General features: G+C 34.8%; 2 protein-coding genes across 7 annotated transcripts in view; one reads left to right on the top strand and one right to left on the bottom strand.

The window, feature by feature from the left end:
* DIMT1 (DIM1 dimethyladenosine transferase 1 homolog) overlaps window positions 1–8,974 on the top strand; it is a gene marked incomplete at its 5' end in the record, with an annotated part of 14,737 nt that extends 5,763 nt beyond the window's left edge. Inside the window, 6 exons of the mRNA XM_014550510.1 lie at window positions 1,232–1,355; window positions 1,491–1,583; window positions 3,156–3,220; window positions 4,170–4,233; window positions 5,506–5,612; window positions 7,308–8,974. Of these exons, the coding sequence (XP_014405996.1) occupies window positions 1,232–1,355; window positions 1,491–1,583; window positions 3,156–3,220; window positions 4,170–4,233; window positions 5,506–5,612; window positions 7,308–7,350 (496 nt within the window). The remainder of the gene's footprint in view (window positions 1–1,231; window positions 1,356–1,490; window positions 1,584–3,155; window positions 3,221–4,169; window positions 4,234–5,505; window positions 5,613–7,307) is intronic.
* Window positions 8,975–9,245: 271 nt separating this feature from the next.
* The window catches only part of KIF2A (kinesin heavy chain member 2A), a 34,774-nt gene continuing 16,129 nt past the window's right edge, over window positions 9,246–27,890 (bottom strand). For 4 of the 6 annotated variants that reach the window (XM_014548892.1, XM_005857924.2, XM_014548879.1 and 1 more), the window contains exons 9-20: window positions 27,421–27,511; window positions 27,223–27,286; window positions 26,568–26,659; window positions 26,061–26,203; window positions 25,513–25,717; window positions 24,532–24,642; window positions 22,665–22,732; window positions 19,271–19,384; window positions 18,239–18,389; window positions 16,005–16,106; window positions 13,675–13,810; window positions 10,019–10,948 (exon numbers count right to left, since the gene is read on the bottom strand). In XM_014548892.1, coding sequence (XP_014404378.1) covers window positions 10,863–10,948; window positions 13,675–13,810; window positions 16,005–16,106; window positions 18,239–18,389; window positions 19,271–19,384; window positions 22,665–22,732; window positions 24,532–24,642; window positions 25,513–25,717; window positions 26,061–26,203; window positions 26,568–26,659; window positions 27,223–27,286; window positions 27,421–27,511 — 1,363 coding nt within the window. In that variant the 3' untranslated portion in view covers window positions 10,019–10,862. Of the gene's footprint in view, window positions 10,949–13,674; window positions 13,811–16,004; window positions 16,107–18,238; window positions 18,390–19,270; window positions 19,385–22,664; window positions 22,733–24,531; window positions 24,643–25,512; window positions 25,718–26,060; window positions 26,204–26,567; window positions 26,660–27,222; window positions 27,287–27,420; window positions 27,512–27,890 lie in introns of all 6 variants that reach the window. The other 2 variants (XM_014548896.1, XM_014548887.1) reach the window with 2 other exon arrangements.

Below are 27,890 nucleotides of genomic sequence, written 5' to 3'. Positions count from 1 at the left end.
AGAGACCCAGTGCATGAATTTGTGCACCAGTGGGGTCCCTTGGCCTGGCCTCCGGGATCGGGCCAAAACTGGCTCTCTGACATCCCCTGAGGGGTCCCAGATTGCGAGAGGGCGCAGGCAAGGCCGAGGGACCCCATCGGGGCCGGGGAGGGACGTAGAAGTTGGCCAGTTAGGGAGGGACCGTGGGAGGCTCCAGGGCGTGTCCAGATCATCTTGCTCAGTCCGGATCGGCTGGACCCCAGCTGCAAGCTAACCTACCAGTCTGAGCGTCTGCCCCCTCGTGGTCAGTGCATGTCATAGCAAGCGGTTGAGCGGCCTTAGCTTATCATTAGCATATTACACTTTGATTGGTTGAACAGATGACCGGACACTTAGCATATTAGGCTTTTATTATACAGGATATATGTCTACACAATTGCAGTGGCTTCCTAAAATGTTTCTAGGATAATCTGTACCAATCATTTTCAAACTGCAAGCCAAAAAACCCCTTAGTGGTTATAAAATAAATTCAGTGGGTCATGATTGTCTTTTTTATTTTTTTAATGATATGGAATGGAATATATCAGAGGGTCTTAAGTGCATGTGGCCCAGGTGATTATAGTTTTACAAAACTTTTGTTTAAGTTACATAGGCACATACACATACAGATATTTGTGGCATGGGTGGTAATGTCAAATGTATTTCTTAATGTGACTTACATTCAAAAAAGTTTGAGTCAAAACCTACCTTTGAAGATGGTCATTTTCTGTTCAAGAACCTCCAAAAGCCTGCCATTGCTTGCTGAATTAGAAAAAAAAACAACTATATTCCTTAATCTGCTAAATCAGGACACTGATTTCACAACCTGTCTCAGCTCTTCCATAAGGGTGTTTGCTACCCCATGAATATAATTTATCTACTGAGCCAATTTAGTTTTTTGGGTTTTGTTTTCCTAGAAGGGGTGAGATAGATTGGTGCTGATCTGAAATACTTTTTCATTTGATCATTGAGGGCTTACATTGGCAAGGGGTGAGAGGTATAGCCATTATAAAATGAAAAAAGCCAACTGGGTCATTTTGTGATAATAAAGCTAAGGCTGGTGTTCTCCTATCTTCTAACCAGCTAGACGAATTGTCATGAACTGCAGGTGTTGCTTTGCTCTGTTTCCTGCTCAAGAAAAATCTGTTGAAGTTCAAATATATTAATAGTTGAAAGTCACCATTTTCCTTATTCCTTTTTGTTGTCTTTTCAGATGTGCTATACTTATGTTCCAAAGAGAATTTGCTCTCAGACTGGTTGCAAAACCTGGAGATAAGTTATACTGCAGACTCTCAATTAATACACAGCTGTTAGCCCGTGTGGACCATTTAATGAAAGTAAGTGACTATTATTGAACTAATGTGACTTAACTCATCCTCTGGTATCTAGCTGTGCTGTCTGTGAGGAGAGCATATTTGATTACTAATTTAGTTATTTTTGAGATGACTACTGAAACATTTTCTGATTAACAGGTTGGAAAGAATAACTTCAGACCACCACCCAAGGTGGAATCCAGTGTTGTAAGAATAGAACCTAAGAATCCGCCACCACCTATCAATTTTCAGGTGAGGTTAAAATGCTAGGTCATTCGGTGAAGGAAAAAAAATGTCCAAGCTGGGAGATCTGTGTCTGTAACAGCAGAAAAATACTGAGTCAACCTAAATGTCCTAATAGGAAAATGTTAATTATGATACATCCTTTGACAGAGTAGATGGAATAATTTGACAAAGATAGTTGTGAAGACCACAAAAGCACATGGAAAATGTTCACAAAATGTAAAAAGATTAGAATCCCATTTTATTTTGTTGAGGATTATAGGTATAGAAAACTTTCTATTTGAGTAAGACTTGGAAAACAAGATGAGGTGAATATAGTTGTTAGAATAATATTATGTATGGGAAACACCTTTTAATCAAAATTCTTATTTTTGTGATTTAAAAGGGAAGGAAACCAGATCCCTTGATATAAAACCTTACTGCAACCACTTTGGATAAAAACATGCTTGTGTGGTCAATAACTGGTGGTAAATGGAGTGGCTTATCAATCTCTTGGATGATTAGTGACTTTGAACATGTTTTCATATGTCTCTTGGCCTTCCTTATGTCCTCTTTCGAAAAGTATTTATTTAGGTCCGTTGCCCATTTTTTGATTGGGTTATCTTCCTTTTGTTAAGTTGTATGAGTTCCCTGTAAATGTTGGACACTAAATCCTTATTGGAGATAACATTGGCAAATATGTTCTTCCATGCAGTGGGCTTTCTTGTTGTTTTGTTGATGGTTTCTTTTGTTGTGCCAGAAGCTTTTTATTTTGATGTAGTCCCATTTGTTTATTTTATCTTTAGTTTCCAGTTACCCTAGGAGCTGTATCGGTGAAGATATTGCTTCAGCATGTCTGAGATTTTGCTGCCTGTGGATTCCTCTAAGATTTTTATGGTTTCCTGTCTTACGTTTCAGTCCTTTATTCATTTTGAGGGCGCTGCAGCGATCCAGGGGGGGCGGTGATGGCCACAGGTGCATTTGTTTTAACTTTTTTTGTATTACCTTTCTATTCTGAGTTCAATAAATAGTTTCATAATTTCAAACTTCAATGTTTCTAATTTACACCTTTCTTTACTATATTTTACGAAAAAGGTAGAAACATTAATACATATATCTTTCTGTTTAATTGCTATTAAAATTTTAAAAAAAATTAATTTCCAGGGGGCGCTGAGTAATATTTTTTCTGGAAAGGGGGCAGTAGGCCAAATAAGTTTGGGAACCACTGGTGTAAGTGGTCTAATTTGTGTATGGTGTAAGTGGTCTAGTTTTATTTTTTTGCATGTATCCGTGAATCATGTTTTTTTGAAAATGACAGATGGCATATGACACTTTAGGTGCCAAAATACTATATTGTTCTTTGTTCAGATGTGGAATAATGTATTTTTTGGAATTGAGGTTAAAACATTCAGTGAGGTGTACAGAAGTTAAAAAAAAGTATACATCTTACTTTTGCATGTGTCAGCCACATCAAGATATAGAACATTTTCATCACTCCAAAAGGTTCGTTCCAGGTTTATATGTTAGGAGACACAATAATACCTAGCAGGCCTAGAAAAGAAGTTTGACATTTTGTAAGAAAATATTCATCTTTTCTTTCAGGAATGGGATGGCCTAGTAAGGATCACCTTTGTTAGGAAAAACAAGACACTGTCTGCTGCATTTAAGTAAGTATTTTACTGATTTATAATGTATGAAGGACCAATGCTCCAGACACTGGGCTAACTGCTAGAATTTTGTCCTTTTCCTGAACATGTATATCCTAAGCATAATGACTGCCCATGTCCAGACACACTTTACCTTTTTAACTGACTTTGTACTTTGGGAGGCAGAAGAATTTAATGAAGAAAGTTCCTAGAGTTGGGAATTAGATCAGGTTTATTGGCAATACGGGGAAAAAACAAAAACTGACTACATATCTCCCTACTTTTTCCTTGGAAAAATAGTGATGAGGGACCCCTTCCACATTTGTGTAAGATTCATTTAATTTTATTTACTTGGAAAAATGTAATAGCATTTTGGGGTACAAGAGAGGTGAAAGGTTTAATTGTATATATCTATATCTATCTATATCTATATCTATCTATCTATCTATATATATTTTTAATATATTAATTTCAGAGAGGGAGAGAAACATCAGTGATGAGAGAGAATCGATTGGCTGCCTCCTGCACACCCCCCACTGGGGATCAAGCCCAAAGCCCCTGGCATGTACCCTGACTGGGAATCGAACCGTGACCTCCTGGTTCACAGGTTGATACTCAACTACTGAGCAACATCAGCCTGGCTAGATTTTCTTTTTTTTAGGTGATGTTTTGTGGAGAGTCTGGAATTCCCTTAACATGTTAAGCGCCATGTCAGTCACCAGTTATTGAAATGGAAAGGAAGACAAAACAGGCTTGGCGCTTAATGTGTTAAGAATTGGAGATGTTTATTAGGACTTTACTTTTTAAATATAACTATGTAGTTTGTGGTTGTTTCATAAGTTTTAAGTATTCAATACCTTTTTTAGTTTCTTAATTTCACCATGTGAAACATTTTTTATCTGATAATAAAAGGAAATTATTGATAATCTCTAATTTTGGAATAATAATACTAATGTCATTTATGCTACAGGTCAAGTGCAGTACAGCAGTTATTGGAAAAAAACTACAGAATTCACTGTTCGGTCCATAATACTGTAAGCAGAAAATGTTTGTGATTTCAATTTGTTGTGTTTTAAAATATCCCTCTATTTCTTATTCCTTTCCATCAAGATTCTTTAATTTTGTACATTCCATAAGATCCTTAAAAGATCACAAGCAATGTATAACTACCACAACTTTAACAAGTCAGTGCTCATGTATATTTTGTGGAACAGATCTGAGAAATCTGTTACTTCACTGTATCTTCTTTAATTACTGATAGCTGTTTCAGCCATAGATTCACCTGAGTCATAATTTCCTCAAAGGTGTAGGCATGTGCAGTTTGCTCAGCTTAAAATAATTGTGACCATCCCTTCTTGTCTGTTGCTCATATAGCAATTATAAATTTTAAATGTCAATACCTAGAAATTGATTAGGATAAAGTAGACTGAATAGCAGATTTCTGGTTGTGAGCCTCATGCCTCTTAATCATTATCTGTGCAACATTTTCTTTAAGCAATTTTGTGTCTGTGAGCACACATAAACATCTATATATAAAAGCCAAGCGACTAGAATGACTGGTCACTATGACGTGCACTGTGGCTGTCCAACCGGCCTGATGGGGACGGGGCTGGCCAGCCAACTTCCTGCGGCCCCTCCCCCCTGCTGGCTAGCCTCGATTGGCCTGTTAGGGGCGAGCCGGCCAGACCCCACCCATGCACAAATTCGTGCACTGGGCCCCTAGTGTCCATATATAATGACTATTTATTTATTAGTTCTTTCAAATTAATTAAACAGGACAGAAAAAAGCAAATTCCCGTTCTATTTTTGGACTCCTATGGCTTAAGGTATCACATTGCTACCTCCATTTTCTTTTATAGACAAAATCATTAAACATTGCTTAAGAAAATATTAAGCTGGATTAAGAAAAATCTTTGGATAAAATATGTAAAGTCTGATATATTTAATATTTCTTAAGGGTTGGAGGCCATCTCTTAGAGAAAAATTAAGCTGGAAAAATGAGATTGGTGCCAAGAAAATGTGAGTTGTTTTAAAAAGAGTAACAATTGCTTTAAAATTTAGTTTCAGCTCCAATTATTTTGTTATGAAAAGCTGAAACTGATAGAATTTTTTAAAAAGAGGACAATATTCTTGATTCATTCATCGGAGGACTTCCGAGTATTTGGTATGTGCTAAAGATTAATCACTTAGAGAGATGCAAGTAATGGACAGATGGTAACTATTTTATGACTTACTGAACTAAAAAGAAATAGAGTCAAGGTGACTTCATTAAAGATATGTTGTTCATTTATTCTGAATCTTGATAGATAATACCAGAAGATTTCAGCATAGCAGATAAAATACAGCAAATCCTAACCAGCACAGGTTTTAGTGACAAGCGGGCCCGTTCCATGGACATAGATGACTTCATCAGGTAATTACATTTTTCTTTTCCTAAGTGTTTACATTTCTTTACTGTGACACCTTAAGATTAGAGATTTAAAGGCTTTTAAGCGGTGTAAAGTGCTACCTGGGAGTTATTGCATAGCACTTCCAAGGCATAGAATGGTATTTAGTGTAGAAGATGGAGGCTAGTTAGCTGCAGCAGAATGAACATTTTAAGAACAGGAGTAAATAACAGTCCTAGCCAGAGATGCCTCTGTCAGTGTGTTGTGGTGTGTATGCTCCTCCCCTTTAACTACCTTCTCTAACTCCCTATTCATAACCTACTGTGCGCGGAAGAACCCTAAGACATGTAGTTGGATCTCACTTTTTTCTTTCCTTTTTTTAAAAAATATATTTCTTAATTGATTTCAGAGAGGAAGAGAGAGGGAGAGATAGAAACATCAATGATGAGTGAGAATTATTGATTGGCTGCCTTCTGCATGCCTCCTACTGGGGAACGAGCCTGCAACCAGGCATGTGCCCTTGACTGGAATCGAACCTGGGAACCTTTAGTCCCCAGGCCAATGCTCTTTCCACTGAGCCAAACTGGCTAGGGCTCTCACTTTTTTCTTTATTGGGCATAGCTATTGTTAAATAGACCCTAAGCATGAAATAGTTTGTTACAATCATATCTGGGCAATGTACACCAAAATTTATTTTCCTTGAATTATACAAGTCTCGTGAAAATAGAGTAAGGCTTCAGTTACCCAGGTAATTATTAACCTGTACTCACTGTTTTTAATCACTAACACTTTGGTTTCCTCATAAACCATCACTTAATATAGAAATTTTTGCCTCTTTAGCTAATTCATTTTTAAAGCTTCGATGGTCTAGGGCCGTGGTCGGCAAACTGAGGCTCGTGAGCCACATGCGGCTCTTTGGCCTCGAGTGTGGCTCTTCCACAAAATACCACGTGCAGGCGTGCACGTACAGTGCAATTGAAACTTCGTGGCCCATGGGCAGAAGTCAGTATTTTGTGGAAGAGCTGGTATTTTGTGGAAAAGCCACACTCAAGGGGCCAAAGAGCCGCATGTGGCTCGCGAGCCGCGGTTTGCCGAGCACTGGTCTAGGGGCCGAATAAAAAAAAACAAGGGTAGATGGTTACAAAAGTCATTGGTTTGACTTTTCTAAGCTGGAAACACAGTTCTATATAACTAAGACAAGTAGGGTTTACATTTTATATTGGCAGGTTAGTAATACTACTGAGTCTTTATTCAATGTTAATCCTAGAAGTTAAATATTACTCATAAATACCTAGCTTCCTTTTTTAGACATTCTAACCCATCTTGACCTGTTCCTACAAGCCATCCTATAACTAATCTCCGGTCTAAATAGAAATATTTCCTTATTTTCTTTCATTCTCACCAAATTTCTTCCAGTCTTCTTAATCACTTACCATGTTGAAACCATTGCTAATGAGCTCTTAGGTCTGGGATAGTAGATACTTTTAGTCAAATTCATAATTTAAGACATACAGGCTATGACAAAAAGATGTATTAAAAAGATGGGTCTTATACATTTAGTTGGCGAATGTTTCTTTAATGACTAGTGTTCCAAGTGGGTGGGCTTCATAGGTTTGCTGATGTGTTCATGTTTTAGAATTCACGGTATAGGAACTATATGCACTGATTGTTATGTGCTACAGATTAGTTTTTTAATACCATCTCACTTTGGCTCTTTTCAGATTGTTACATGGATTCAATGCAGAAGGTATCCATTTTTCTTAGGTATCTGGAAAACAGAATTTTCAAACTCAAGAAAAGAAATTTGAATTATATATTTTTAATAATTTGAGAAGATATGTATGCTTTTCCTCCACTGGGACACTGTGCTTGACTATTTTTGATTTAATGTTACTATTACTAGTAATTAGTCCAAATTTCTAAGGTACTTATATAAGTTCCCAAGGTTTTTTTTTCGGTTTGTTTTTAATATTTAACACAGGCCAGGTTCTAGTCTATACATGATAATTATCAAGAGCCATAGACACAACTTGACACTTAAACTTCATTTCTAACAGGTTGTTGTATAAAGATGTTACTCTATTTTCTATGTTATATATTACTGTGAAGACCAATTTAGGCCTTCAACTCTTTAGTCCTTTATTCTTCAGGTATAAAGTTAAATATGCTTAACTGAGTCACATATTCCCCATATCATTTATTATTATTCATATGTACAGTAAAACAATTTTCTTATATTTTAATTTTGTTTCTCTCTCTGTTTATCCTATATAACTTCTATCACTGCCTACCTACCCCTTTACTTATCCTGTAACATCACAGTTACATCAGGGTTCTGGGTAAGCTTGAGTCTGCTCCTGAGACCATGTGGTGCCAGACATTACTTCTGGGCATGATTCCTTACCTGTAAAATAAGGATGCTCAACTAGAATGTGAAATGAATTATAAGATTGTATGTTTTTTCTTGGGGAGATAGTAATAGTTTTAACAAAATTTCCAGAGGTTTTAGAAATCAAAACTTCATTTAAAATATCTGCCCATCAAGTTCAAAACAAAACTCAACCAGTAATTTTCCCACAAGAACAGGCTCCCAGTATTCCTCCTATAACTTCTGGATAATGAAAATTTCCAGCACTCTTTTATATACCTGATGCTTAGCTATAATCTATTTAAAATGTAAGGATGATAATTTCAATAGATGTCACAACCATATCTTAATTAGTTACTATGTCTAAATCATTATCAATATTAATTGTTAATGTCCTTTAATAAAGAATTATATATAATAGCTGGTTATTTATATAAGGAAATAAAAATATCTTCATTTTTTATGCCTACCTTAACAGAAGTGTTTCAAATTATTTTAACAAAGGTACACTGAGTAAACCTAGAAAGGAAGTTAATTTGTTTACCTAAACAGATTATTTTTCAAATATGGCTTCAAAATGATATTAAGCATTCCTATATAATGAAAATAATGTATTTTTTGTTACTTATTAATAGGAATATCAGCTTTCAAGTCTGAGAAAGTAAAGAATGTTTAATTCAGATCCAAATTTTTTTTAAATAGCTGTATCAAGCCACTTTTGTTATAAATATTATACTTGGGTAGCTTTTTTTAAATATCAAAAAACTTTACTTTGCAAAATTCACTTGTACTATTTCTATTCTTACAGGAAAATTCTAAGGTTTATTCATTTAGCTTTTCCTCTACACCCTAGTAACTGCTGAGTTTTAGTCCCTTTTCTGGCCCTTAGTTTCCCTATCTGTAAAACTGAAGTACTGGATTATACTACCAAGATCTTTTCTGGTGTACTGATTTTTTATATACCTTGATTACTGATCAGAATGAAGCCATTATAGAATAAAGCAGCACATTTAAATATAAGGGGACCTTCTAGAGATAGTATCCATCTATTTTAAATAAGACTAATCTGTTGTGCTTTACAATAAGAAAACTCAAACCTTTTTATTGTCCTTTGAAGGTTGGTTAGGCTCAAAAACTACCTTTCTAAACAGCCTCTGCAAGGTCAATAGTTCTCCATTCTTCCTCTTCTCTTTGAAATAAACACAAATAGAACATATCTTACAGCTGCAAGAAAAACTGAGTCCCTTCCAAAACAAAGGTGATTACATTGAAGAAAATTATCTCTAAACTCATTCCATAGATTCCATTTATTAATAAGCACATTGTGAAAAATCTACATTTGTTCTAGATTTCAAGTTTACAGAGGAGCATTTCACCATGGTATTCGGATTTCCCACAACTACCCTCTGAGTTGTCTGAAGTGAAGTAGCGAATCTGGCTCATGTGACTCTACTAGTATTCATAGCTTCCCTGTGGCTCAAAGGAATGAGCTATTACTTTCCTAGAGTAAATCAAAACAAGATATCCTTGGGAGATTTTTTGTTGTTAATACACTCCTGGATTCTCCTAGGAGCTGAGGGAAATGTCCTAGAGAGATATATAAATTGTTTAACAAAATATTTACATGAGAAGTAGCCAGTTTTCTTCCTTGGAGTAGCAATCTGTAAAAATAAATGCTACCATTTAAAAAGTAGCACACCCTAGACCAATTTATTGGTGAGAATTTGGTGGTTCTCACCAAATAATGGTGAAACATCATACATTAGGTAATGGACGGAGCTTGGGTTAGATCTGCCTTTTAAAGCAAGGTCAACTCTTGTTAGCTTAATTCACTTTCAAGGGATTTATGTACTGTCTATACTTGGCTTAAACTAACAGTTCTATTATGGACTACTTCCAATGTATTATGTAAATGTTCATGCATCAGAAGCCAATTTCCTTTAACAGTACATTTAAAAGGTACCTTTTGGGATGCTAATGGACACTTCAACATAAGTAATGGTATTGGTAAGGAGCAAATTGCACTATTAGTCTTGTTAATAACGCACTGGAACACACTGCATATATATGTATTATCCTAAGATAAAACTCTTCTCAGAATTCCATTACTTTTTATTATACATCAACTAGTTTATATTTTCTTTACAAAGAAAATGCTAAGAAAATTATATCCACATGTTAAAAGTTTTAAAACCATAATTCCAGATTTCTTTACATATAAGATGGAGTGGTCCAGCAGCTATGTCCACTGTCACAGACTTTAGTTCCATTCAATGATATGGCACATCCTGCAAAATTAACTAGCAACACACAAAAAATGTCTCAAATACAGTAAAAATGTACACACAATAAAGGTAATTTACAATGACAAATAAGGAATGTAATTTAACTTGGCTGTGCATCAGAAATTCAGGGTCAATAGCCTTAGTCAAGGCACAAAGCAGAAAGAGGTGAGCACAGCTGTCCCTAAGAGTGGCACGGTATGTACAATCACAGATGAGGTATGCATGCACACAAAGGATTTAAAACTGCTCAGTCTTGCTACGAAAATTGAACCAAGTTAAAAGGAAATGCTGTGGCTTCCCCCTACTACTCACCCCTGGATCAAGTCCACAATCTTACTTCATCATATAGAAAATAAAATTGGTAAGGCTCTCCAAAAGTAAATCACTATTTGGGTAAATGAAACAAAATGCTTCACTATTACCAAATCTTGGTTGTGCCTTCTGGACTAGAAGCATTTTGTAGACAAAGTTGTGTTTCACAAAACTGAAATGTCATTCAGGTGAAGGGACAAGACATTTTCCACAGACACTTAAAATTTCAAACTTCCAAATGGCCCTTACAGCTGAACCTTGTATGTTAAAACAGTGAGGGTTCTGGGGATCCTTTAGCAGCAAATGCCAACTTAAAGGGCACGGGGTCTCTTAGGGTTGATTTGCTTGCTGGCCTGTTCTTCTTCTTGTAGAGCTGCACGAAAAGATTTCACTTTATCTTGGAAAAAGAAAAGAACAGGGAGTAAGTATTACATCACAGGCAGTATACAACTTCATGGGTATCAAGTTGGCTCGCTTATTTCGTAATCTTAACTCAAGAGGTTTCCTTTGGTTTTTTTGTTGCCCAAAAACTAAATACAATGCTCAACTATAGAAGCAGTTTCATTATAGATTCCTAGAAATACCTGCTTTTGCTATTGTCAACAGGTTTCTGTTTGGCATTTTTTACAGTGTTCAATTTTAATTTGTACTCCTTTTGGAGTGTAGACAGGCTGTATATGTGTGTAAAATATGTACAGTTATGTCCAAAAGGAACACTATGAATTTTATTAAACTGTAAAGCAGACATTTCTTCTCTCAATGTTAGAAAATTTCTACTCCCAATGACTATTTTATCTTTTTAAGCTATGAATTTGAAGAAAGAAATAGTGGCTAGGGAAGGGGATTAAGGGGTTATGCATTTCTTGGTCTTAAAATTCTATTACCCGTCTACCATATACTGACTCAGAGTCATTTAAGAATAAAAAATAGGTAAGTAAATTTGCAGAGGCATCTTCCTTATAACAATGGTTCTCAAGCAGGGTGATTTTATTTTTATATATTTTATTGATTTTTTACAGAGAGGAAGGGAGAGAGATAGAGAGTTAGAAACATCGATGAGAGAGAAACATCGATCAGCTGCCTCCTGCACACCTCCTACTGGGGATGTGCCTGCAACCAAGGTACATGCCCTTGACCGGAATCGAACCTAGGACCCTTCAGTCCCCAGGCCGACGCTCTATCCACTGAGCCAAACCGGTTAGGGCAACCAGGGTGATTTTAGCCCCACCCTCCTACTCTGGGGACATCTGATAATTCCTACAGAAATTTTTGATTGCCACAACTGGAGTAGTGCTACTGTCATCTAGTCTGGAGACCAGGATGCTGGTAAGCACTGTGCAATGCACAGGACAGCACCCCTCAACAGAATTATCCAACTTAAAATAGTCTTCAGAAGAAAAGGAAGCTGCAAATTTCTTTCCTTCAGAAATACAATGATGTTTTTAAAAAGCTGACTTTTCTAAAATTTAGACAGAAAATTAAGGATTTCTGGATCTGTTGGCTGCTAATATAATAGCTCTTAAACTTCTTAATACCAAAATTATGCCTGGACGATAAAACATTTCTAAGAAAAAACTGAATAATACATAACTAGATAGTAATTTCTTAAAAGTTATAGATATGCTTTATAAACATGAATGAGAGAATTAAGGGAAAGAAGTCAACTAAGTTAAAAGCTACATATAAACAGAAAAAAAACCTCGAATGCATTATGCTCTATCTTCTGAATAAAATGCATATAGAAAAGCTCCTTATGAATTATGGAAGATTAGAAAAATGGTCAAAACACTTTAAATCAAGGCGTGAACATGAAGAGTATGAAAAACAAAAGTAAATTTTAGAAACCCTACATTTGCACAACTAAGGTTGGGGAAATGCTGACTCCATCTATATATATAAAAGCCTCAGCGATCGTTAGGACTGAACAACTAGAAAGACAGGCTGACCAGTCACTATGACACGCAATGACCACCAGGGGCAGATGCTCAACGCAGGAGCTGCCCCCTGGTGGTCAGTGCGCTCCCACAGCCAACCTCCCGTGGACAGCCAACTGCCTGTGGTCCCTCTCCCCAGCCGCTGGCCCCCATCGGCCCCTGGTGCTAAACCATTCGTAGACGACCTACTTTGGGGTCAGGGTTTCTTATGTAGCAGAGCAGCCCCCTTGCTGCGACCTATTAAGAGTCAGCCCTCGACACAAGGGTTTGTCTCACTCTTGTCCTCTCCCTTCCCAGGGGGCCCACCCGCCGCGGTTGCATGGCGGCAAGGCGGGGTGGGGGGGGAGGTAGGGAACTGTGGGGTGGTGATGGGGCCTATGGGCCCTGGGCTGGGACAGGGAACTGGGGGTTGGTGGTGGTGGGCATGGTCCCTTTCCCAGGGGGGCCAAGGGCTGGCTCCAGCAGGCCAGGCCTAGGGAACCCACCCATGTTCGAATTTGTGCACCGGGCCTCTTGTAGGATATGATGTCAAATAACCAACTTCACAAAGGACCTATTTTTAAAAATTAAGCAGCTTATTTGGTGCTAAAAACTAGCAATTTCAATCTGATTTTATATTGCACTGCATGTACACACTGATGCCCACTCAGATATAAATGGAGACAGCGAATTTGCCAATGCCTAAAAACCTAGCACATACAGTAAATAAATGCATATATGAAGCTGCAGATAAGCTAATTAAAAAGCCAAGCAGACATTACATGTGAATAAGCCACATACTTCTAGAAATCTTCCTCTTTTTCAAAACAAGTGTTCAAAGGAAAAACATGACATAAGATGCATAGAAGATGTAGATAGGTGGCTATAGAAAGATGACCCTGAATAGATCTAATCCAAGGAAAACAATTCTGAAAAGCACTGGCCTACCAAACTAAAATGACTAATGGGTCTATAAAATTTACAAATTTCTTAAAATACATTTTCCCTCTAATCTTATTTTCTCAAAAGACTGAAAGAAAAAAGACTAGAGAGCACTTGAAATGGTACTCCATGTTTCTTTTTCAAAAAACAGAATGGTTGGTGTGCCTATATACCTCTAAAAAGATGTTAAGTGTTGCCCATAATTTTCACTTCAGATGCTCTCTTGCAATTAAGCAGATTTCAAACATTAAAATGAAAAAAGAATTACCCCGCAGCTCAGTTAAAATGTCTATTTTTTGCTCAAGAATAGCTTCAAGTTGTGTAGCATATGAATCTACATCATAGTCTACTTCTTCAGTCATCTCTAGAAGAGCCTTTTCATCTTCTAACCATCGAATAGATTCCTAAAAGGACAAAAATTCCATTAATCCAGTAAGCCTCTTTGTAAGACAGAAACTAATTTACAAATTTTACATATGTTAAATATCATCAAACACACTCAAGATGGTATTCTCTAAAATATTACCATAAAACATCTTTATATACAGAGTAACATTAAGAATATTTCTAGTGGGGATAAGGACACATATGTAATAACTTAATCAATAAAAAAATTTTAAAAAAAATTTCTAGATTCAAATACAAATATGATAGACAAAGTAAGATGGCTTCATTTTTCTACTTTTATTCTACCTTGTATGTGTATGTGTGTGTTTTTTTCTTTGTTTTTTTTGGGGGGGGGTGGTGGTGAGAGGATGGAATGGAATGAATCAAACACGTAAATATCAATGAGTAGAGTAAGTCTCAAAACCTCAATAGCTATCCCTAAAACAGGGAAAAAATGGATGTAAGAAAGCTAATGAGCAATCTAATGACATCTATGGTAGCCTAGAACTTGTAAATCATCTGGAATTAACATATACATTGGGGCCTCACAGTTGGGCCAAAGAGGTAGCTCTAAATTCAAAACACTAGTTTTTCAAATTATTGTGACTCTAAGAACCAATGGATAGCCACTCTTAGAAGAGTCAAATGAACTACTAAATAGTAGTTATTCACCATTCATAAATACTTCAAGGAAACCCCTCATTCTTAACTGATTTTAGATATGTGGAATTTATGAGTTTATCTTCTAGCAATGTCATGAATCATAAGAATTTATAACACTATCAGATCTTCCAAATTAGAATTTTTGGATATAAAAAAGGATACTTTCTAGATTGTTAGAGTACACATAATTTCAATTTTCCAAATATCAATGCAATTTAATGGCTAATTATAACTAGACTATGTGTCACCAGGCAGAACTGGTTAACCTAGATATAGTTAACTATTAGAAAACTGTATATGTGTCAATTAAGACACACACCCCAGTATTTGTTTTTCCTTCAGCTATATACTTAATTTTTAAAAAACAAAACCTTATTTTGAGAAATGACAGATCACAGTATAAAGGGACAATAAATGGAATTATAAAAATATTGGCTTGAAAGTCAGAACACACAGTTCTGCCAATAAATCAAATAAACTTTTAGAATTCAACATAAAGTGGCACAATGGGAAATGGTTTTTATGGGACACCTTGCTCCAAAAGGGCACAATTTTCTTAGAATTACAAGGGTCCTTTCTTAATTAAATCTAAACACATAGACCTCTACAGATTCTTATGATAAAGGTTTGACTAAAACTGTAACAGTTTTAATAATGTATAACCTGTTCTAAAATTATAAAGTTTTATATTTTTGAGCCCTTCATCCAGGCACTTGAATGGCCTAGAAAGGAACATTAATACTTGTTTAGAGAAGATTTCTTCAACATCAGAGAAGGAATACAGGTCGATAGGGAGACACTAAGCTATTGTTCACTTTTTCTCAGAAGGTATTTATAGTACTCCAGAAAGGCAGGGTGAGGTTGGGGTGGGGAAGGCAAGCTGACTATACAGTCTTCCATAATGATATGAAATGTTCTCTTCACTTTCCCATCACCTCCTCATAGGTATCATCTGCAAGGCTATTTTCTAGTTTAAAGGGGTGGGGGGAGGCAAAGGATGATCATACAGTAAAAGTGTTTGTAAAAGGTTGAACACACAGTGAAATGAATACTGTACCTAAGAATCTACTGCCACCCCTCACTCATCTGCCACTGACAGCTGTCAGAGCAGTTACTGTCCCTCCCTGAAGCCTTCCTTTCTACGAAGACTGACACCTCCTCAACTGCTCTGATAATCTTTAGAAGAATTTTTTCCTTACTGCTGTCCTGACATGAAGACACTCCAATATACTCACCTAACATGAAAAAAAGGGGTATTGGAGGGCAGAAGTTCAATCCTTCTCTAAAAATGGACAACTGACAAAAGCAAATAAAATGGGAGAATGGTAGTAAATAAACTAGATCTTTAAAGAAAGGTTATTTGTAACCACTGTTCAAATTTTGTATTCAAAATTTGCCCTATCATATGTGCTACAAATATATATATATCTGCATACACACAAACAAGTATTTTTTTTTTAGATTTCTGTGAGAGTCAAAAATTTAGTTAGAGTTTTTAGTTAATTTCTCTAAAGAAACATTTTGATGAAAGGTCCTGTCTTACTTTACCTGGAACACTGCCCTGTGATCTTCTACAACTTGTTCTTCCATTTCTACCATTTGTGAGACAGCTTCGTGGAAAGTAAACAATTGTGGAGAAACCTCTTCTTCCTTAAAATAAAAAGTTTAAAAATTATAACAGAGTTTATATTTTTAAATGTAACTTAAAAAGCAGTTTTTCTATGTCATTTATAAAAATGTATTCAGAAACAGAGGAAAACTCCTAAAATATACCATAAAAAGCAAAGCCACAATTCCTGTTTTTAAAATTTTTAATATATTTTTATTGATTTCAGAGAGGAAGGAAGGAGATAGAAACGTCAATGATGAGAGAGAATCATTGATCGGCTGCCACCTGCACACCCCCTACTGTGGATCGAGCCTGAAACCCAGGAATGTGCCCTTAAGCAGAATAGAACCATGGACCTTTTAGTCCGCAGGCTGACACTCAATCCACTGAGCCAAACTGGCTAGGGCCAAAATTTCTTTTTATGGGTAAAAATACTTAATGTAACACTCAAAAAGACATCCCAAAATTAAGTATATCAGTAAAGGATAATTTTCACTGAGTCCAGGCACTTTAATGAAAAATTACAGCCCCCCCACCCCAAGCAATCACTTTTGGAATAGCACAACTTTTCAAAAATCTTTATTGCAGACTATAAATATACTGAAATATTTCCTCAGTATTGTTTAATTTTCACTAACAATTTAAGTCATGTCTTTAAATTTCTTTTCACCAAAAGAGAGATATATAATGTTTTTCATGACTGTGACTATCAAATTGGTATTCTGAAGGTCTCAATTCTTAAAAAACAAAAAAAATCAACCCTGTCAAAATGCTATCATTTGTTAAATCTGATTGCTTTCTGTATGTTTGAAATGTTTAGTAACATTTCATAATTTAAAAATTTGATTTCCCAGTTATTCAGAAAAAAATATTATAAAAATATGTGCCCACTGCCCTAGCCAGTTTGGCTCACTGGATAGAGCATTGGCCTGGGGACTGAAGGGTCCCAGGTTCGATTCCGGTCAAGGGCATGTACCTTGGTTGCGGGCACATTCCCAGTAGGGGGTGTGCAGGAGGCAGCTGATGGATGTTTCTCTCTCATCGATGTTTCTAGCTCTCTCTCTCTCTCCCTTCCTCTCTGTAAAAAATCAAGAAAATATCTTTAAAAAACAAAATGTGCCCAATGTATAAAGACAAAAGTGTAAAGAAGTAAAAAGACACAAAAAATACCCATTTTCACATAGTTACTTTAATATATTGAGGGATTCCTTACTGTTTGTGAGATATAAAAGTTATTTATATAGTTGTTTAACTTCACTTTTTAAATGTATAATTCATACCTTTTTTAAAACTATATTTTAAAAAAATATTTTTACTGATTTCAAAAAGGAAGGAAGGAGAGACAGAAACATCAATGATGAGAATCATTGATTGCTGCCTCCTGCATAGCTCCAACAGGGACCAAGCCCGCAACCTGTGCATGTACTCTAACAGGAAATTGAACTGTGTCCTGGTTCATAGGTCTATGGTCAATCACTGACCCACACCGGCTGGGCACCAGGTTTGATTTTTGCTCATGCATCCTTTTAATACATACTCATTTAACCATAGTTAATTTTGTTTTTAAGCTTTATATATGTTATAATGTAAGTATAATTCTTAAACTTATTTTTCCCTATGTTACTTTAAAAATTCCCAAATTTTAATAACAGTATAAAATCCGAGAAAAATAAAGTGTAGATCAGAGGTCAGCAAACTTTCTTAAAGGGCCAGATAGTACATATTTTGAACTTGTGAGCTATACCATTTTTGTCACTTCTGTTGAGGTAAGAAAGTAGTCAGATAACCCATAAATGAATGAGCATAGCCATGTTTCAATAAAACTTTATTTATAAAAACAGATGGCTGGCTCATAGCCTGTACAGACACACTGTGAAGATACTGCAGGTTCAATTCCAGACCATTTCAATAAAGCGAATATCTCAATAAAGGAAGTCCTAATCTTTTTGCTGGTGAGGGTCTTGTCTTCAATTTATAAAAAATATACCATCTGAGAAGTGTAATAAAGTGAAGCACAATAAATTAAGTATGCCTATAGTTTGCTGATTGCGACGCTCTATCCACTGAGCCAAACCGGTTTGGCCTGATTCCTAATTTAGATTGCAATTATCAAGTTCTGCTACTGATGAAATGAACTAAGATTAGATAATTACAACTATATTAAGTCACTCACATTTTGTTCACAAAGAAGTTTTAGATCATCTCTCTGAGGGGAACTCCCCACACCCCACTGTGCCTCTAAGTCATCAATCTGATTTGGTGGATGGTGCATTATTGGACGAACATCACCAGCAGCAGTTGGATCCACAGTCAGTTCTTTTACCCTGTAAACACATAAGAGGCATCTAAAATTAATAAAGACTTACATAGAAAAAAACAAAATACCAACTTATTCAATATAAAGACAATTCAATTTAACATATTAAGATTGATGATGTCAGTTTTGCAGATCAAATTTACCTGAAGTCTGTGGAAACCCTAAGGAGATGTTTAACCTTACAAAATTTATTTAGGTAACTATACAATTACTTCTAATGTAATTATTGTACATAATAAGTGAGAATTAGCAAAGTATGTGAATCAGTATTTAAAAGTAAGAGACTGCTGTTCAAATTATATGAACAAAAAGATGCTAACAATGGCACTTAGATCAATAAATGAATCTTTGCCAAAATCAGAGAATTTAATACATGTTACAGATTTTTGGTAGTTCTAATGCCCAATTTCACATGTAGCTACATGTGAAATAACCTTATTTTACTGTATACTATAAAATGTAAATTAGTTCCATCATTTAAAAAAAGTTTACCCATTATACTTAAATTTACAGACTTGCATATACTTTTTAAGTCAAGAGGGCCCTTATTTCCTTGCACATAAGGAAATTTACAATAGCATACAGAATAAAGGTAAACTTTTCATTTTAAACAAGACAGTTCATTTTTAATGGTAGATGTGCAAAGATGACATCACCCTTAAAAATATGAGGCAAAATAAGAAGCCTGAATTCTAAATCAACATTTTAAAGCAAATAAATTAATAAAGTACATGGAAATAAAGATCATGCAGTTACAACCACCACCTGCCAAACAAAATGAAAAATAAAATGGCTCAGGACAAAATAAATGTAAATGAAATATTTATACATAGCACAATTCAAAAGAAACTATTAAAATAAATATCTTATGTATAGAATAAACTAGACCTGGTAATCGAAGGAGAAAAGTCGTCATACTCATAAGAAGGAGAGAGATCAGGGCGACTGCCACTACCCTGTGAGAAGGGAATGTCTGATGGACTAATTCCAAACTCCTTTACTCTGCAGCACCAAAAGAGCAACAGATTAAAATAAAATGCTCTTGTAAAGACAGCAATGCATATTTCAAACTTTCATTTAGTATTCAGTTTAATTTGTTTAGCAAAAGATATCAACACTGTAATGACTTAATGCATTAGAATATTTAAAAAATAATCCATTTTAAGATTTAAAAATCCCTCTGTCCTACAGATTCCCTACTACATAGTCCTTCCTTTTCTGGTGTATTTCCCCCTTTTCTCATGACCCTTTCTAGAAGTTCAACTAGACCCTCAATAAATCTGAAATGTCCCTTATTTAACTACATGGCTACTCAATCTAATTTCCTTGTGTAATCAATACCATGAATATTTTGTTTAATAGCATTAATGAGGCCTCAACATTCTTGCAGTCTTTTCAAACTAAACACAAGACAATTAAGTCCTAATGACATCCATTGTTTGTAACAAATTAACTAATTTCTCCTATGCCTATTGAATGGTATCAGCTATGAAGCATCCTTGGTATAAATTGAGAAAATAGTCACTCAAATAATTTTGTGTTTGGTGATTCAGATGAAGAACGCTGGTTGAGAAAAGCCTTTAGTAATGGAATTTAAATTGCTTTTGCTAATGTCTCTAGGTTATATTTAACCAAATTGAGGCTTTTCTGACACAATTTTTGTGATTCCCTATGTTCTTTTTCAGTCAATCCCATTTCACAGTAGTAGGTAATATTTATTAAATACTTCCTATATATCAGGTATTATTAGTAATTTATAGGCATTATATTATTTAATACTTAAGATAATCTTGTGATATTATCGCATTTTACAGATGAGAAATGGCTCAGAGTAATAAAGTATCTTACCCAATGTCATTTAATGAGAATAATCATAATTGAGGTTCTAACTTAGCTTTTACTATAAATCTTATATTAAACACTTCATATACTAACCATATTCTGCTTCTCTCACTATTTATCTTAGGTTGAACTAAATGAAATTACTGTTTTTATAGGTCAAAAGTAATTATTATCAAACTAATAATGTAATGTATATCAAACCAATACATTTCTACCTACAATCATTCTTTGCTATCGGTAATGTCTATACCAAAGATTCAATACTGGATTCATCTGCCTTTTATCCTTTACAGTCACTTTGGAAAGCTTATTTACTACACCTGCTGACAAATCTAGATTTCTAATACTACTTGACTCTTTTTACTCCCAACCCCATTTCTTATTATCTTAAGAATCTCCTAATTTAGATACCCTAAACACACTTTTCCTCTTGCTCAACCTAAACACTATTAAATGCAGCAATTATTTATCTCTCTCCAATGAGAACTATCAAGGGAGGTTGAAAAATCTTTATTCACAGCGATTTGGAAATAAGAGGCAGAATTCTTTGTCTCAGCTGGTTAGTCATGTTGCAAATGAATTACATTACATTATAATAAATTAAAACATTTTACTTGAACCCAAATAAACTAGAGCAATGGCCAGACAGGGCATTTTCACATTAGGGGGATTCTTTTATAGCCAGAAGTCTGAACACACAGAGGGTTTTTATTTATTTTAATTATACAACATGGCAATATTCTACTATACAAAGCCATTCCTCATCTCTCCCACAAACAATTTTGAAATAAGAGGCATTTTAAATTAATGATTGAACCCCCACAATACCAAAAATATTTATTGTAAGGATCAAATAAAAAATCTTATAAAGTTTGCAGCTATAAGTTCATAATTCAAAGTTTAAAAGGGAAATAAATTTAGAAATAAAGTTATATTTAAGAAGCTATTATATCTTAACACATTGTGGATGGATCATGAGAATTCTCGCTTCATATTACACAGTGTTTTACAAAGTATCATACTTTAAAAAGATATTAGATTGTAAGAACATTTAAGAAATAACTTCAAAATGCAATGGGTATTTAATTTTAAAGAGTGCCTTTAACATTTATGTAAAACGTTTTTTTGTACTCGTTCAATAGAAACTTATCTGGCCACTGGGTAAGGCTAGCAATAAAACTACTGGTCACAGGATGCAATGTGTTAATATCTTTTTACAAAAGGTCAATAGGTTTATACTTTCCAAAGTTTTTACTATGATTTAAAATCATTTCTTCAGCTGAAGCAAAAGCAAGATATAAAAGAACAAAGTGTACGATATCATTTATGTAAAGTTCAAACACAGCTACCTATGTTGTTCATGGTTAAATTCATAGGAAGTAAAACAATTTTTAAAAAAGAGAGAAAAAAATAAAACAAGAAAAATGTTCCATAGAAGCCAGAGCAATCAATTGCTGCCTTGGGGTAGACATTAATGAATTTGGGCATGTTATTAGGATTTGTGATCAGTAAGGGACACATGGGGAACTTTCTGGGGGGCTGAGAATGTTTTCTTTCCCAGTCTAATGACAGGAATTTCATTTTATAAGTACTCATTTCATTTTATAAGTACGTTTTGGGCACTTTTCTGTATGCATATGTATTTCACATTTTAATAAAAGATTAAAAATAAAATTTGTATTCAGCAAAACTAAAAGAATCTTAACACTAGAAATGGAATACAGAGGAATTTTATCTCTAGGTTAAAATCACAAATGCAGTATGTGATAAAAATTTAAAACTATACTCATTCAAAACAAGTGCAATGGGAATAATCTATGGAACAAAAAATAAATATGCCCATCATAATCCAAAATTCCAAGGGCATTTCACGATTATAAGAAATAATATTTTAGTAGTCTATAATGCTTTTTTGTCATTTCATCTATAAATATTGTTACCTAAAGTTTGTAACACTACTGATATTAATAAAATGTAACCCGTATAAGACACCAGAAAGAACTGTGCTATCACTACTTACTTTAAACTCTATATTCCCCGTGTACATATAACATTTAATATTATCAGAAATAATTTTCAGCATATAGCAAAACAATTTAAGAAATACATATTAGCCCCTGGTAGAGTTTTAACACACTAGAAATTATTTGCATGATTCAAATGTAGAAAAATATTATGAAATCTAACTTGGTTAAATGAAAAAACATGATTGTGTTCTAGCATAGTAAGACCAATTCTACTAAAAATATAAATCTCTCCCCAAATTATACAACATATTTCCAATTATTTTGATAACTTAACAAAATGATTCTAAGTATCATGCAAAATTTTTTTTGAAAATTGAAAAAAATGTAATAAGCTTTACACTATCAGATATTAAGTCAAATCATATGCTGCTCTATTTCCCTCAAATTTCAAAATGGATAATCATTTCTCATACCTATTTGCATATCTTAATGTATTAAGAGTATTTTCACAGGATGCCATTCCTGGAGAGATTGTGGCAATCTATGGGGGAAAAATGCAAAGGTAAATAAGATGTTATAAATGATGAAGACAGTGATACTAATATACAGGGTGGGGCAAATGTAGGTTTACAGTTGTGAGTATATGAAACAGTTTATTCTTGTACTATTATTTATTACTGGAGGCCCGGTGCACGAAATTCATGAACTCGGGGAGGGGAAAGGGCCCTCAGCCCAGCCTGTGCCCTCTCGCAGGAGGCCCATGGGGAGCTGGCCTAAGCTGGCAGTTGGGCATCCTTAGTGCTGCTGTGGAGGTAGGAGAGGCTCCCACCACTGCCACTGTGCTCACCAGCCATGAGCCTGACTTCTGGCTGAGCAGCGCTCCCCCTGTGGGAGTACACGGGCCACCGGGAGGCAGCTCCTGCATTGAGCGTCTGCCCGCTGGTGGTCAGTGCACATCATAGTGACCGGTCATTCTGCTGTTTGGTCAATTTGCATATTAGCCTTTTATTATATAGGATTGTATTATTTTTCATACTAACTGTAAACTTACATTTGCCTCACCCTGTATGTATGTATTAATAATATGTGAACTCCAAGATTACTTGCTATCTTATGCCCACAATCAGATAATAATTATAAACTCTTTTCAAAATATAAACAGGTCTCTGAATGCACCAGAAAGTGATCAAAATCAGGTAGAAAATGGAGGTCAACACCTAGAAGAAGGGAATAACATTGAATGACTTCCCCACTACCCCTCTTTCATAGCTTTATTGCCTAAGAACAAGCCCTGCTGTTGTCACACAGGACAACTAAAACTTCATTAGAAACTTAGAGTTAAGAAACTAAAAAACAAAAGTTAGGAGGTGGGGATCATAGCTGCTGGAAAGTGAAGCTTGTCCCAGAAGAGACAGCTACAGAGGGAGAAACTCAAATTATGCATATAAACTGCCCAGTCACTTTGGAAAGCTTATTTATAACCAAAATTTGTTAAGATCTCTGGCTGACTCCTAACCTAGGTATGCACAATGCTGACTCCAACCACACAGTCGAGTCTAAAAGAGGTAAACAGAGATTTTAATTTTAGTTGCTGCCCACAGCAGGGGAGACAAGAGTTTAGAGTAAGTTCAGCTAAGTTAATTTCCTGCTATACAACAACAAAATAATCAATAATTTTTAGAGGAGTATAACAGAATCCAGAGTGTCTATAAGATATTCATCCATAATAAAAATTACATAATCCAAAATTACTAGAATATGAATAAAAAATGTAACCCATACTCAAGGAAAATAGAACTCAATGGAGACCAACCTCAAGAAGACTCAGATATTAGAATTGTAGAATGCATTATAACTGCACTATAATCCTCTCTATCAGCCTGTCAGGGACCACATCTTAAGTATCCTATCTCTCTCACAACAGAAGGGTTTAAATGATTGTCATTAGTGTATATTATAATTTTTCCACAGATATAATTGTTCATTCGATATTAAAATAAAAGAAATAGCCCTGGCCAGTGTAGCTTGTTGGTTAGAGAATCAGCCTGTGGGTTTGATTTCTGGTCAAGGGCACAGGTACCTGAGATGCAGGTTCAATCCCCAACCCTGGTCAGGGCATGTGAGGCAAACAACCAATAGATATGTCTCTCTCACATCAATATTTCTCTCTCCCCCTCTCTCTTTTCCTCCTGCCTCCTATCTAGCCCCTTCCTTCCATTTTACTCGCTCTAAAAAATCAACGGGAAAAATATCCTCAAGCGAGGATTAACAAAAATAAAACAGAACGAAAAAAACAAATGAACGAATAAAAAAATAATCAAAAGAATCCCATAAACTTACCATACAGGTACGAGAGTTTTCACCTATGAATGAATCTCTTAACACCTGAGTGAGCTTACTTGCTCGGAAAGGAGTATGAGGTTTATTTCTACCTAAGGCTCTGATGCACTCCTGAAAATTAAGAAAGCAAGTTTCAGAGATTAGGTTTCTTATAAAGAGTATTTACCTTAATACGTTTAGAAGTTCTCTTACTATAATTCTAATATTTAAGGTCTGATCAGCTTTGAAAATGCTACTAACAGGTTTACAGCATGGTAAAGATGTTGCCATAAATCCTAATTCAAGAAAGTGAAATAAAAAAACAACCAATGGACTGTTATTTCAAAAAGTTCTTCTGGAGACTATGACTAGTGTTTAGAAGTGACAAGAAGTAACATTATCTATAAAAATAAACTTTTAAAGTGACACTACAAGAGAAAAAACACAATGCTTTCTTGTAGTTTTGCTGATCTTTGCTTTCCTAGTCAAGAAAGAGCTATAATACTGGCCTAACTTTTGGAAAGCAATTCCACATTTTTCTGAGATACTATTTCTTCATTCAGTTTTGTGGGTCCTTGCCCAATTCCACGAAAATATGACTGATTAGGGCCCTTTGGAATCTCTCCAAGAAGCTTTGGGATTGGCCAGCCAACAACAGATTTTTTATGCATCCTAATAATAAGTAATAATGGGTGTAAAGAAAATTTCTGGGTATAATATAAAACGAAATTTTAATATATAAAGGCCCTTTGGAATCTCTCCAAGAAGCTTTGGGATTGGCCAGCCAACAACAGATTTTTTATGCATCCTAATAATAAGTAATAATGGGTGTAAAGAAAATTTCTGGGTATAATATAAATCTGTATCTGCAAATATAAAACGAAATTTTAATAACCTCTCCTACTTATTATTAGACAAAACAAGTACTATTGTTTTGTAGCTGAGTAAATATAATTAAAATAAAAAGTAAAAGACTTTCACAATTAAATACATTTTATTTACCTTGAGTGCTAAAAGGCTTTTATTAATTTCAGCACCTTCAAGCCTAGTTTGCCTATCTGCACTGGAAGTATCAGCTCCTCTTTCATTTCCAGCCAAATCGATGAGAGAAAATTTGCCATGTAGTTTTCCTTTCCTTCTAAGTATAATCTGAAACACTGCATGGCTCCGAGATGAATGTGCATTTGCAGATGTTTGCCCGGATGTTCTACAATTTGATTGAGGACATTTGATACATAAATGCTTTATGTTCAAACCACAGTATTTTCATTAAAAACAAAACAAAAACAACTATCCAGTTTTCATCATTTATTACAAAGGAGACATTGTGAATTAACAATATTTGAACAATTTAATCTGGCATACTTCTAGTACGTTATCTATAGAATAGACATCACTCAGTTACATGTAACAACAAAAGTTTTTATGAATAATGATTTTTACTTCTAAGATGCACTGAATAACATCCTTGCTTTGTTTTTGTTATAACCAAATTATATAAAACTGATTATAAAATTAAGTTTCCCTTTCTTAATTAAAATAAGATTTACCTGCAACTGTTACCTATGTCAATGAGTTTCAGTACATCTTCAACACATTTGACCTCCCGTTCCTGTAATCCTACCACTTGAACCTGCTGTTTTCCATCTTCTAGCACTCTTAATTTTGTTTTCCTGTTTAGCAAGTCGAACACCTAAAAAAAATTTTTTTTCAAGTTGAAAACTAACTTTAAAGAATCAGCTCTATAAAAATTAGTCATTAAAGTCTGAAAACCATTTCAGAAAATAAAATGCTCAATATCTGAGTTGAAAAGTTTCAAAGGGAATTAAAAGAAATCTCAACAAAATTCTAACATAATATTCCAATCCAAATACATATAAAAGTGATGTGGTGGCAATGGCTGCACACTGTAAAATGTACATGCCATTTTTGCACAATGTAAAATGTACATGCCATTGAATTTGTATACTTAAAAATGGTAAAAATAATAAATTTTATGTTATGCATAATTTAATCACAATTTAAAAAACAAATTTTTTTTTTAAGTTTCCACTTACCTTTCCACTATAAATTTCAAAAAAGGTTGCATAAACTTGAAGTTCTAACTTCTTATAGTTTGGCTTCTTTAGCATTAAAAAGACATCTCGAGCTATTAAAAATTTCATATGGAGAAAATTTGTTAAGATGCAACAAACATTATTTTTAAAAAGCATTTCAAATTTTCTATTTTTAGAGGTACCAGTTAATCTTTACTTACAATAATAACATCAATAATAAAAATGAAGTAAACATCAATGTTACAAAAGATAGTTGTAATTGTTTTATTTTTACACTTAAGGTTTAGATGTCACTCTCCTTCATTATTTAATAAAAGGACACTATCTATCCTTATAAAGTTGTTCTCATAACCATTCCGAATGGAAGCTTTTCACAAATCATTATTCAACAACAAATAGTAAGCTCCAACAATGTGACAGATTATAATGATATAAATATAATCAAGATTTCTTCCCCAAATGCAGAGTTCTTTTAAGTAGTCTGATAACCTAAAATTGATATAATACACAGTAAATATAGTATTATAGTTACCCTTTAATTCCTGGACAATATGTCCAAGTCTTATTTCAAAGCCACCTGAATAATATTCAAGAAGAATATTACAAATAATATGCAAAAACAAACAAACAAAAAAACCCTACAAAACATATTTACCTGCTAGTGCATAAATTCCTTTAGAACAATCTTGGTTTTTTCCTGAAAAGTCACCTCCCATAGTCTATATGTTAAAAAGAAAGTAAAGAATAACAGACATTATTCAGGAATGAATCTTAAGAATTTAGGTCTAAGTATTAAGCTACAAGAAAAATAAACTAGCTTCATACCAGGATGTAACTATAATAAATTACTTACATGAGTTTTTCCACTTCCAGTCTGGCCATAAGCAAAGCATGTAGCCATTCCCCTTTCGAATATAGTTTCCACTAGTGGTCTAGCTGTAAACCTTAAAAATAATATGCACCAGTCAGAATGTGCATTCAATATTTAAATTAAGCAAAGAAGAAATAAAAGTAATATAGTCTTAATGTATACCAAGATTTTCAACAAATAAACTAGGCCACAATTGAGTCTAATTGATTTGTTTAAAAATTTAAATAACTATACCCTAGTATTGCTTAAGGCTCTTTAAAGAATAATTTCAAGCAATAATCCTATATAATAAAAGTGTAATATGCAAATCGACCAAAAGGCAGAACGACCCGTCGGTGGGGGGTGGGGCAGGTGAGCAGGCAGTGCCAGGCCAGCCAAGGCGCACGCCAGCGGGCAGACGGAGACAGCGATTATGGGGGGGGGCGGAGGGGGGATTGGGGGGGGGCAGGGCC

Source organism: Myotis brandtii, unplaced genomic scaffold (assembly GCF_000412655.1).
Source record: "Myotis brandtii unplaced genomic scaffold, ASM41265v1 scaffold115, whole genome shotgun sequence".
Taxonomy (NCBI): Eukaryota; Metazoa; Chordata; class Mammalia; order Chiroptera; family Vespertilionidae; genus Myotis; species Myotis brandtii.
The sequence above is the reverse complement of the archived record's forward strand: the minus strand, read 5'-3'. Positions and strand labels throughout refer to the sequence as shown.